General features: G+C 36.6%; 1 protein-coding gene across 1 annotated transcript in view; it reads left to right on the forward strand.

Annotated features, from left to right (window-relative positions):
• TAOK1 (TAO kinase 1) overlaps positions 1-13,057 on the forward strand; it is a 107,387-nt gene that overhangs the window by 47,389 nt on the left and 46,941 nt on the right. The window contains exons 3-6 of the mRNA XM_018064345.1: positions 6,911-6,982; positions 10,186-10,287; positions 11,495-11,540; positions 12,085-12,181. Coding sequence (XP_017919834.1) covers positions 6,911-6,982; positions 10,186-10,287; positions 11,495-11,540; positions 12,085-12,181 — 317 coding nt within the window. The remainder of the gene's footprint in view (positions 1-6,910; positions 6,983-10,185; positions 10,288-11,494; positions 11,541-12,084; positions 12,182-13,057) is intronic.

Consider the following 13,057-nt stretch of genomic DNA (forward strand, 5'->3'; position numbering starts at 1 on the left):
TCCTCAGTTATTGCAGTGGAAGCCCCCAAATTGGTTTCTGAGCTGTGGTATGAGGTAGGTGGGAATGGGGTGCTTCCACTGGTAGTGCAGCCACTGTGTCTTCCTCCAAAGAAGCTGTCCACCAGGAAGTGGGCTCTGTGGTGCTGCCAGTCACCTGCTGTGTACACTCACAAAGTACACTGTAGTTGTCACTACCCTTGGCCCCACCTCAGTTGAGGAATACAGGCCATCACCCTGGATATCCCTCAGGTTCTATGCTCACAAAACCAATAGGGCAGATCCACCACAATCAGGCACCTGGACCTGCCATGGGGGCTACAGAATCAGTCCAGACCCAGGCTCTGCCTCTGTGTGCCTGTGCCCTCAAATCCCACAGTTGCCAATACTGGACCTCCTCATCTTTGGAAGCACCAGTAATCCCCCGTAATGCTCCTCAGACACTGAGCTTACAGAGCCACCAGTAGCAGTGTGAATCCACCAGTGTTGAGCTCATAGAGGTGAGGCCACGTCTACTGTGAGCTCCTAGAAAATGAGGCTGCTGTGGTAGGGCCCCGCCTGTCCCTTTACATGTGTGTTAACTTGCGTTTGGTCCCTCAGTTGTGTCTGACTCTTTGCGACCCTATGGATTTCAGCACGCCAGACTTCCCTGTCCTTCACTATCTCCTGGAATTTGCTCAAACTCATGTCCATTGAGTCAGTGATGCCATCCAGCCATCTCTTCCTCTGTCACCCCCTTCTCCTCCTGCCCTCAGTCTTTGCCAGTATCAGGGTCTTTTTGAAGGAGTCAGCTCTTTGCATCAGGTGGCCAAAGTGCTTCAGCATCAGTATGAGTCCTTCCAATGAATATTCAGGGTTGATTTCCTTTAGGATTGACTGGTTTGATTTCTTTGCAGTCCAAGAGACTCTCAAGAGTCTTCTCCAACACCACAGTCCAAAAACATCAGTTATTTGGCGTTCAGCTTTATGGTTCAACTCTCACATCCATACATGACTACTGGAAAAACCATAGCTTTGACTAGACAGACCTTTGTGACTTCTGTTGTGGCCCAGATGTGCATTTTGGGGTGGGGAGTAAAGGGAGGTGGCCAGGACCATCGGTGCTGGTGCCCTGTCTCCCGCAGACTGGTTGCTGGACTCTCTCTGAGCCTGTGAAGCTCACTGTCTGTTCCAGCCCATCTCCAAAGAAGTGAAGGGGATTCCCAGACTGAGGGAACTTTGTTCTTTCATAGCTCACCCCCAGGGGCATAAGTCCTGTCCCAGTTCCTTTTTTTTTTTTTAATTCACCCTACCCTGTTACATGGTGATCATTCTTGCAGCTTTGGTTGTATGAGATCTTTTTTTGTTTGTTTTGTATGAAGTTTTCTGCCAGTGTTCAGTAGGTATTCTGTAAGACTTCTTCCACATGTAGGTTTTTTTTTTTAACGTTTCATTTTATATTGAAGTATCAGTTCAGTTCAGTTCAGTCGCTCAGTTGTGTCCGACTCTTTGAGACCCCATGAATCGCAGCACGCCAGGCTTCCCTGTCCATCACCAACTCCCAGAGTTCACTCAGACTCACGTCCATCGAGTCAGTGATGCCATCCAGCCATCTCATCCTCTGTCATCCCCTTCTCTTCCTGCCCCCAATCCCTCCCAGCATCAGAGTCTTTTCCAGTGAGTCAACTCTTCGCATGAGGTGGCCAAAGTATTGGAGTTTCAGCTTTAGCATCAGTCCTTCCAAAGAACACCCAGGGCTGATATCCTTTAGAATGAACTGGTTGGATCTCCTTGCAGTCCAAGGGACTCTCAAGAGTCTTCTCCAACACCACAGTTCAAAAGCATCAATTCTTTGGCATTCAGCTTTCTTCACAGTCCAACTCTCACATCCATACATAACCACTGGAAAAACCATAGCCTTGACTAGATGGATCTTTGTTGGCAAAGTAATGTCTCTGCTTTTCAATATGCTATCTAGGTTGGTCATAACTTTTCTTCCAAGGAGTAAGCGTCTTTTAATTTCATGGCTGCAGTCACCATCTGCAGTGATTTAGGAGCCCCCAAAAATAAAGTCTGACACTGTTTCCCCATCTACTTCCCATGAAGTGATGGGACCAGATATCATGATCTTTGTTTTCTGAATGTTGAGCTTTAAGTATAGCCAATTAATATTGTGATAGTTTTAGCGGCACAGCAGAGCAATTCAGCCAAATATATACACGCATCCATTTCCCCCCGAAGTCACCTCCCATCTAGGCTTTCTGGAGAAATGTATCATTTTCTTGCAGGGAGGGAACATAAAAGATAAGCCTTAGAAGACCCTGTATCAGAAAGCTAAAAAGTGCTTTTAAAAAAAAGTAAAAGAAACTGGGGCCTGTCAGAAAGAACATGGAGCCAGCTTGGAGGGCCAAATCTGAAAGAACTTGAACATCAGTATAAAGATAATAGTGAATAATACCCATTTAATAAAAGGGAATTCATAATTTCCATAACAGAGAAGGATGGATGGATGAAAAGGGAGAGCTTTTCCTTTAAATAGAATGCCTGACTAATATATGTGAAAGGAATGGCATAGGTGTTTATGGGGGGGAATCAGCATTTTGTTATCATCATAGTGAACTATCATTTTGTTTGGGGCCTCAGTGTTTGCTAAATCTAAGGGAAATTTTTGAGAGCAAGATGTTTACATGGTTTTAAAGTATCTCTGCACAGATTACTTGTTAGATACAAGGTAGGAAATGGTAACTTTAACTCTACACATTGGAAAACCAGAGACAATGCCTTTAGAGGGTGAGTAAAATTGGTAATACCAGTGAGGAATGAACACATTGTATATCTCCAGATAAAATACCCTGGGAAGGGCACAATATTCTTCTAGTGTTCTGGCCAGGGGTGTATAATCAGAATCTAATCTTGAAAAACTGTCAGACAAGCACAAGTTTAGTTACATTCTCTGAAAATACCACTGTATATTCTTCAAAAATGCCAGTATCATGAAAGACAAAGAAGGGTTGTGAAATTGTTCTAGATTAGAGGAAGACATGATAAGTAAGCAAGATACGTGATCCTGAAGGGAAGGAAAACATGTTTACGAACATTTAATATTTTTGTATTTTGCTTTTTAAAAACACGAATAAATAAAAGTCCTATCTCGTTTTAACTTGGTCATTTAATTTGAATTCTATCATTACCTATGATAGTCATGTTTTAATTTAACATATATTATTTATTCATATATTATTTATATCAATAAAATGAATAATTATTTTATAATGTGTTATTTTATGTTTTCTTTATTATGTAGGGTTTAATTTTTATTATTTAAAGAATTTTTTTTACTTTTGGCTGCATTAGGTGTTTGTTGTAGCCTGTGGGATCTTTTGTTGCACAGTGTAGACTTCTTTCTAGTTGTGCATGTGGGCTTAGTTGCCCCATGGCATGTGAGATCTTAGTTACCCAACCAGGGATTGAACTGGTATCCTGAGTTTTTCCAGATTTCCTGGTTTGTCTCTTCTCTGTTCTAGAATCCAGTCCTGAATACTACATTGTATTTAGTGTACCCACTTTTAAATTAAGCTTTGGCCAATTAAAAGTATAGCAGTTTATGGCTTCCCTGGTGGTCCAGTGGTTAAGAGTCCACCTTGCAATGCAGGGGGACACCAGTTTGATCCCTGGTCCAGAAGATCCCACATGCCCCCAAGCAACTAGGCCGGTGAGCTGCAGTTACTCAGCCCACATGCAGCAACTACTGTAGCCCATGTGCCTAGAGCCTGTGCTCCACAACCCAGGAGAAGCCATCGCAATGAGAAGCCTGTGCACCGCAACTGGAGAGTAGCCTGGGCTTCCCCAGAGATACTAGTGGTAAAAAACCTGCCTGCCAGTGCAGGAGACCCAGAGAGATGGTTCAGTCTCTGGGTCAGGAAGATCCCCTGGAGAAGGAAAGGGCAACCCACTCCGGTATTCTTGCTTGGGGAAGCTCATGGACAGAGGACCCTGGTGGGCTACAGTCCATGGGATCACAAAAAGTTGGGCACAACTGAAGCAACTGAGCACAAACATGCACACACCTCACACATACCTCGTAGTATAGAAAAATTAGCTCAAAATGGACCAAAGACCTGAATGTCACAGTTAGAACTGTAAAATTCTTAGAAGAAAATACAGGGCTAGGCAAAGGATTCTTAAATGTGGCACCAGCATCATGAGCAACAAAAGAAAAAAACAAATTGACTGTAATCAAAAATAAAAGTTTTATGCTTCAAAGTAGTGAAAAGGCAGCCTACAGAATAGGAGCAGAAAAATTGTAAATCATATATCCATAATCTGATAAGGGACTTGTGTCTAGAATATGTAAAGAACTCTTCTAAATCAATCAAAAAACAATCTAATTTAAAAATGAATTGACATTTCTCCAAGAAAGATGTATTAATAGCTAAGAAGTGCATGAAAAGATGCTCAGTATCATTAGTCATGAATCTTGAAAAGAGTCAGTCACAAAAGACCACATATTACCTGGTTTCATTTATATGAAATGTCCAGAAAGGGCAAATCTCTAGAGAGACAGAAAAGTAGATTAGTTGGTGCTTGGCGTTGCACGGGCAGGGAAAAGGGACAGGAAGGTGTTAGCTAAAGGGTATGGAGTTTCTATCTTCTTTTGTTAATGGAAAAGATTTTTATTGTACAGTACACACAACGTTTACCACTTTAACTATTTCTAAATGAACAATTTGGACTTTCTTTTTGAGGTGATGAAAGTTCTAAAATTGGCTTAGTGTTGGTTGCATGTATCTGTGAATATTCTAAATGCCAAAATTGTATGGTATGTAAAGTATATCTCAACTGTTACAAAAGAAAGGAATATAGCTGTTTAGAAATGTTGATTAAAATAAAGGGGTTCGTAGATAAGCAGAGAATATTTTGGAAAAATAAATGTATTATATATTCAAGCCAGAGCTTCTGTGGATAGATCTGATTCACCCATTACAATAAGTGGTGCCAATTTCCTAACCAATTTACTGGTAATTGAAATTGGAATGTGATTAAATTTCCCAGGGCCCACTTAACAGTCTTTTTTTTTAAGGCCACTCTTGAGATATAATTTACAGATGCGCTGTCTTTTTTAAAGTATAAATTATATACCATAAGTTCACCGATTTTTTGTGTGCATTTTAATCATTATCAGTAAATATGAGTTTAGCAGCCATCACTATAAAATAATTTAGAAGTTTTATCTTTGGGAACTCCTTAAAATCTGCACTGAAGATGCGTTCTTCCAAAAAATGTTTTGAGGTGGTTCTGATGCTTTTAGTGAATCCACTTTAATTATTTTGCAGCTATTCTCATATACTGTCTTAATATATAGATTATAATTTTTTAACACATAGGAGTTTGGCTTTTTCTTTTCTAGTTAGTTAGAAACTGGAACTTCTAGTTCTTTCCTGTTACATTTTGTTACTTTTTTTCAGGCTGACTTTAGCACTGTTAAATAATAATTGTGATAGCATTTTAGCAGTTTTGTCTTAAGCCTGATTAATAGTTGTTTACAATAGAGGTGGTTTATCATGTTAAGAAAGGGCTTCCCTGGTAGCTTAGTTGGTAAAGAATCTGCCTGTGATGCAGGAGACCCTGGTTCAATTCCTAGGTGGGGAAGATCCCCTGGAGAAGGAATAGGCTACCCACTCCAGTATTCTTGGGCTTCCCTTGTGGTAAAAAATCCGCCTACAATGTGGGAGACCTGGGTTTGATCCCTGAGTTGGGACGATCCCCTGGAGAAGGGAAAGGCTACCCACTCCAGTATTCTGGCTTAGAGAATTCCATGGACTGTGTATAGTCCATGGGGTCGCAAAGAGTCGGACACTACTGAGCGACTTTCATTTTCATCATGTTAAGAATCTATATTTCTAATCTGTGTTTTCTAAGAGTGTGGCCTTTTTCACATTTGAATACATTCAGAGTGGGGCCCTTTCTGCATTTTCAGCATTTATGAAGTGCTTATATATTTCCCCCTTTACAAAAATGTGGTAAATTATGAAATTTTTTCTAGTAACAATCTTTGGCATTTCTGTAAGTATAGTATATTTTATCTAAATGAAAAATTCTTCTAACGCTTTATAATACTTTAAAAATTTCTAGAGTTTTCTTGTCTTTATTTGGGTTTCTCTGATAGCTCAGTTGGTAAAGAATCCACCTGCAATGCAGGAGACCTTGGTTCAGTTCTGGGGTTGGGAATATACGCTGGAGAAGGGATAGACTAGCCACTCCAGGATTCTTGGGCTTCCTTTGTGGATGAGCTGGTAGAGAATCTGCCTGCAATGTGGGAGACTTGGGTTCGATCCCTGGGTTGGGAAGATCCCCTGGAGAAGGGAAAGGCTACCCACTCTAGTATTCTGGCCTGGAGAATTCCATGGACTTCAGGGATCAAACCCACACCTTCCACAGTGAAAGTACAGAGTCTAACCACTGGACCGCCAAGAAACTCCCCACCCGAGAGTACTTTAAAGATAGTTCACTGATGTTCTTTTCAGTCTGGCACCATTGTTGCTTTTACTCATATTTTCTTTAGATCAATTGAAGTAATTTATTTCTTCCTAGAAAATTGTCCATTTCATTGCAGTTTGAAAATTGATTAGCATAGGCTTGTATGTATATATACTAGTCTCACGTTGTCTCTTTGTTACAGTGCTGTTCAAATTTCTGTTTTATCCTTAACTAGATCTCTGAAAGTTAAACCCTGCTTTATATTTCTTTCCAAAGTACCAGCTCCTGGATGATTTGATAAGTTTCACTATATGGTTATTGGTGGTGTTTTTAATGTTCTTCAAAGTCAGTTTTGATGTGCTTTTTGACAGGTAGCTTATGAATGCTTTTATTCTCAAAGGAATTATTGCCCAGATTGTTAATTTTTACAATAATCTTTTCTTTGTTTTTTTTTGAGGCTCGAGATGTGCGCACCAATGAAGTGGTGGCTATCAAGAAAATGTCTTACAGTGGAAAGCAGTCCACTGAGGTAAGTGAAATATTTACATTATTATTCACATGCTAGAAAAAGACATGCTATTTTTAATTGAGGATATTTTGAACGTTTTTCTAAAAGTATAACATACCTGAAAGTATGTATAAATTTTAAGAGTATATCTCAGTCTATTTTTTTTTTTCACAAACTGAGTGTACCCATTTAACTTGTACCTAGAGCCCATTATCAGCACATTACTGGCATCTTAGAAGCTTCCCAACTTGGCCCAGTTTCTCATTTTCTTAAACTGTGGTATAATATATTATTCTACCATAAAAGGATTATCAGTTTCTAAAGGAGTAAACTAGAATAAGATGCATTTAATAGTAAATTATATTGGATGTAATTTTTTTAATGATTTGGAAATTAAGGGCTGATTTTAAAAAACTAGTCTGAAAAAATTTTTAAATACAATTATTAATACTATGCTAAGTATACTTTAGTTCATTAATATTATGATTAATGCTTTTCAGTATATTTAATGACATGAATTTATTTTGTGTAATATAGTCTGTTTTTAAAAACTGGGATCTGTAAGTCTTTAATTTTTCAACATAATTATTTTTAATTGTGGTAAAATACATATAACACATTTACCATTGTAATCATTTTCAAGTATTCAGTTCACTGGCATTAAGGACATTCGTATTGTTTTGTATCCATCAGCACCACTCATCTCCAGAGCTCTTTTTCATCTTAAAAGACTAAAATGCTTTGCCCATTAAATAGCAACTCCCCATTCCCTCCTGCCCTCAGCCCCTGGAAATCACTATTCTACTTTCTGTCTGTATAAATTTGACTAAGTATCTCATGTAAGTGAAATCATGCATTTGTCCTTTTGTGACTGGCTCATTTTACTTAACATAGTGTTCTCAGAGTTTATCCATGTTGTGGTATGTATCGAAATTTCCATCCTTTTTAAAGCTGAGTAATATTCCTGTGTGTGTGTGTGTGTGTGTGTGTGTGTGTGTGTGTGTGTGTAAAATACCACATTTTGTTTATCTATCCATTCATCTGTAAGTGAATGCTTAGGTTTCTGTTGCTGCCTTGTTATTGTGAATAATGCCAATATAAACATAGGTTATGCAAATACTTTTTTTGAGTCCTTAGTTTCTGTACAAACTTTTAGGTGTTTGCTCAGAGTTGAAATTGCTGGATTAGTCTTTAACTTTTAAAGACTTTTGTTTTCTACTTGTTTGGAATTTCATTATTTTATGATAAATCTTGTTTTCATGGTGATCATACTATGAGTACAATAACACTATTATATTACTGTTCCATCATTTTGATACCTTAAAAACTCAATTTCTTACACGGTTACTCTCTTTTATTTTCCATTCTGTAACACAACTTTAGAAATAGCTTTCATAGGTGTACTTGTACTGTGTTGGAATCTGTTTGATTAGTCACACCTACAACAAAAAGTTTCATTTAGAAGTCATCTTTTCTCATCTAACACTAATGTCCTTCTTGACATTATTTTACACTGAAAAAATGCTGGGTTTTGTTTTGTTTTAAAAGTGTCAAATATCATTCAAATTTGAAATTTAAAAGCTGTGAAACATTTTCTGAGTTTAGCATTTATATTTTACACATTTTATATAAAACATTGTGAATATATTTTGCTTTTATATAAAACATATTTTGCTTTATTTTGTTGAGGGCTTATGAAATAACATTGGAATTATGTGGTCTTACATTCTAGTACAAAACATTTTCTAAAGTTTTCTATTATGCTAGTTTCCCTGGCTTTGGAAATATGGCCCGAGTCAATGATAAAGATTGAAAACTAAAACAAGGACAAAAAATAGACCCCTAGTTCCTATCCTACACCTGCCAAACCTCTGGAGTCTCTGGATATGGACCTAGTATCCTGTCTTCTTAGTTCTCTGGTTGCTTCTTAAGAGTAACTATGTTTAGGACATGGCCTAAGTGTCTAAGGTTGTCATGGAGTAGCTTATAACTGAAGGTTTATGTGTATTTCTTGGTATGTGTCATTGAGGAATGCTGTTAGTAAAATATGTAGGAAAATGTTTTTATACTGTTTTTTTTTTTTCCTCTGAACTTTCCCATATCAGTTCAGTTCAGTTCAATTGCTCAGTCGTGTCCGACTCTTTGTGATCCCATAATTACAGCACTCCAGGCCTCCCTGTCCATCACCACCTCCCGGAGTTCACCCTAACTCATGTCCATCGAGTCGGTGATGCTGTCCAGCCATTTCATCCTCTGTCATCCCCTTCTCCTTCTGCCCCCAATCCCTCCCAGCATCAAGGTCTTTTCCAGTGAGTCAACTCTTTGCGTGAGGTGGCCTAAGTATTGGAGTTTCAGCTTCAGCATCAGTCCTTCCAAAGAACACCCAGGACTGATCTCCTTTAGAATGGACTGGCTGGATCTCCTTGCAGTCCAAGGGACTCTCAAGAGTCTTCTCCAACACCACAGTTCAAAAGCATCAATTCTTCAGCGCTCAGCCTTCTTCACAGTCCAACTCTCACATCCATACATGACCACTGGAAAAACCATAGCCTTGACTAGATGGATCTTTGTTGGCAAAGTAATGTCTCTGCCTTTGAATATGCTATCTAGGTTGGTTATAACTTTCCTTCCAGGGAGTAAGCGTCTTTTAATTTCATGGCTGCAAGTCTGACACTGTTTCCACTTTCCCATATAGTAATGAATTATTCTCTTAATATTTTATTTTAGAAGGTGTGCACTTAGGGGTTTAAAATCTTCATTTGAATTTAAAAAGCAAACTAAACTTTAATGTTTGGCAGACAACATAAGCCAAAAACACAATAGATGAACTTTGTGCTATGTAAATTATACACCAAAAAGCTACAGTTAAGAAAGTGAAGTTGAACTTTTGAAGAAAAATCACTAAATATGGTATATAGTTTTCATCAACATATCTGATGTGTGGTTGTAAAATTTTAATAAGACCCATTTATGGTAAGTTTTACAAAACTAAAATTTGTCCTACCCTGAATGGAATAATTTTATAAGTTGTGTAAATTGAGTTATATACTATATAAACATAAGTTTACAATTTATTATTTTGATATTTAAATATTACAGGTAAAGTTGTTTGTCCTTGATAACCCGACTTAGTCTAATAATTATTTTTTTCTTATATAACTTGCTAAGGAAAAGCAGCTGTTCATAATTTTTTCCTTTATTCATTTTTTTTTCCCTCCCCACAGAAATGGCAGGATATTATTAAGGAAGTCAGGTTTCTACAAAGAATAAAACATCCCAACAGTATAGAATACAAAGGCTGCTATTTACGTGAGCACACAGCATGGGTAGGTATATTCTTTCCCCTTGCTATAATTTTACTTGGCTGAAATGTTAGTTCTTATTGAGAGGAGGAGCAGCTTTTCCTAGAAACCTAGGCAAAGAAGATAATACAGGTTTTGCAAATTTATTGCAGAGATTTAGCTAACCTTTCATGTACCTAGTAAAATGTTCTCAGACATTTTTAGTAATATCATTCTTCAAATGGTTTATCAGACATTCGTGAAAGCAGTTCTGTTATTTGAGGATGCATATCTTTGACATAAATGTAATCTATTTAACCACAAAGATCTTGGTGAAGTCCTGATGAGTCCTGGTGAAATTTAAACTGGTTATGATTCCTTGGCTGAATAATAACTAATGTTAGAGAGTTGAGACACTTTGTTATAAGAAGTGGGAATTAATTTTGCCCCATTGTTACCATTCAGGTGATAATGGTAGTAATATTGTAGCAGTATGGGCGTAATAACTGTATTTTTTAAGAGAAAGGCAAATTTTCTTTAAATAAGAATGAGTCCTTATTTTGAGTAATTAGTCACAATTAATTTTCATTTTAGTATACTGAACTTAAATTTGTGACCTTGGGTGCATTTTCATCCAGTTTAATTTTGATTGTGGTCATGGTGGTACTCAAATACAAGGCTGTGGTTAAAGAAAACTTTGACCTTTTTTTTTTTTTTTAAAGTGACTTTGGGGAGATTACCTCTCTGTCTCTCAAGTTTCTCCATTTGTAAAATAAGCATAGTGATAGGGTCTTCCTTATAAGGTAGTTGTGAGGATTTACCTAGCATGTAGAAGATCCTCAGGATGCTCTGTGTTTGCTTTATCTGTAACCTAAGCTTTGTATATATAGTTTCAGAGAACGGTTTTTTGCTTCCTAGCAATTTTCAGTATTGCTGCATACTATATACTATAGATTAATAGTAACAGCATATGTATATTCCTTTATAATTTTAGTAGTAGTTACATCTGAAATACACATCTTGTACAAGTAATTGAATGTTGGTATTATAAAAGAGTAATGTACCATTAACACTACTTCCACATTTGACAAATTACTAAATACATAAATATTCATTTTTTTAAGGTAAATGGTGACTAGGATTTGTTTTGCTTTAAGCTGTCTTCTTGAACTCTTTGGTAAATTTATTTAATCTCAAATTGAATCTTTTAATAATATATTTTAATGCTTTCATAACTTTTCTTCCCATGTAGCTTGTAATGGAATATTGTTTAGGATCTGCTTCAGATTTACTAGAAGGTAGGTTTCCTTTAATTATTAAGAAAAAATAATATTAGCATGATAAAATGAGAATTCAGTGAGAAATTTCTTAAATAATGTTCAGATTTTTCAGAAAGAATAAAAATCTTAAACTTTTCTATGTTCTCAGCATAATATGCACTGTCATCATTAAATATTATATAGTAGCATAAAAAAGGTGATCTTTTTCTCTCATTATGACTGAAGTTTTTTTTGTATTCTTTGTCATTCACCTTAATCTGTTCTTCTGTTCACAGTGAAGGTATATGAGAATAAAGGGAGAACATTTATTATTTTTGTTTTTGTAGTCACCAAGTAATTGTTTATTTGTTGTCAGGTTAGTCAAAAATTGGTTGTGAACTATACTTCAACAGCTAGGTACAGCTATATACTAGTTGTAAAGTTCAGTAGGCTTATTTTATTATCTTGGGGAGAATATCCCTTCTTGCACGGTGTTAGTTTGTAAAAATTGCCCTGTATATTAGGTATGCATATTTATCTTTAAACAAAAATAAAAAGTATTTTCAAATAACTTTTTTTTAAGTTCACAAAAAGCCATTACAAGAAGTGGAAATAGCAGCAATTACACATGGTGCTCTCCAGGGATTAGCCTACTTACATTCTCATACCATGATCCATAGGTAAGTACTTTGAAAATTATTATATACTAATAAGCAATGACTTGTTGCATTTACCAACCCTGAAACTTACTAACCCTGAAATTTTGTTGGTTATAGCCAAATAAAAGCATTTCTTCTAAACTCGTTTTTTAGATTGTCCATGTTACGAACAACATACTGGTACACTTGATCTCTCTGTTTAAGATAAGTTTTATCTTTGTCTATACATGATGCCAGACTTTCTGAAGTACAGGCATACATTTTATTGTGCTTTGCTTCATTTCACTTCACTGTTATTTTGTTTTTACAAATTGAAAGTCTGTAGCAATCTTGTGTCAAGCAAGTCTTTCAGTGCCATTTTTCCAACAGCATTTGCTCACTTTATATTTCTGGCACATTTTGATAATTCTCACAGTATTTCAGACTTTTTCATCCTTCTTTTTGTTATGGTGATCTGTGATCAGTGATCGTTGATGTTACCATTATGATTGTTTTGGCATTTTTTAGCAGTAAAATATTTTAACATTAAGTTATGTACATTGTTTTTTAAAGTAAGGCTATTGCACACTAAGGAGCCTACACTGTAGTGTAAACATAACTGTTACATGCACTGAGAGGCCAGAAAATTCACATGACTTGCTTTATTGCATACTCGCTTTGTAAGGATAGTCTGGAATCAAACCTTAATCTCTCTTAGATATTGCCTGTATGTACGCTTTATAGATTTGTGGTAGAAATTTAATTGTGGAGTCATTTAATTTGGGGAATGGAAAGGACAATAAGGGTTACATAGTCTTATAAGAAACTGATCTCCCAATTTGTGACTAATTTCTCAAAGTTTACAAAGCCAGATAGATTTAGATGAGAACTAAACCTAAATCTTCTGAATTCCTGGTA

This window comes from Capra hircus, chromosome 19, assembly GCF_001704415.2.
Source record: "Capra hircus breed San Clemente chromosome 19, ASM170441v1, whole genome shotgun sequence".
NCBI classification, from domain to species: domain Eukaryota; kingdom Metazoa; phylum Chordata; class Mammalia; order Artiodactyla; family Bovidae; genus Capra; species Capra hircus.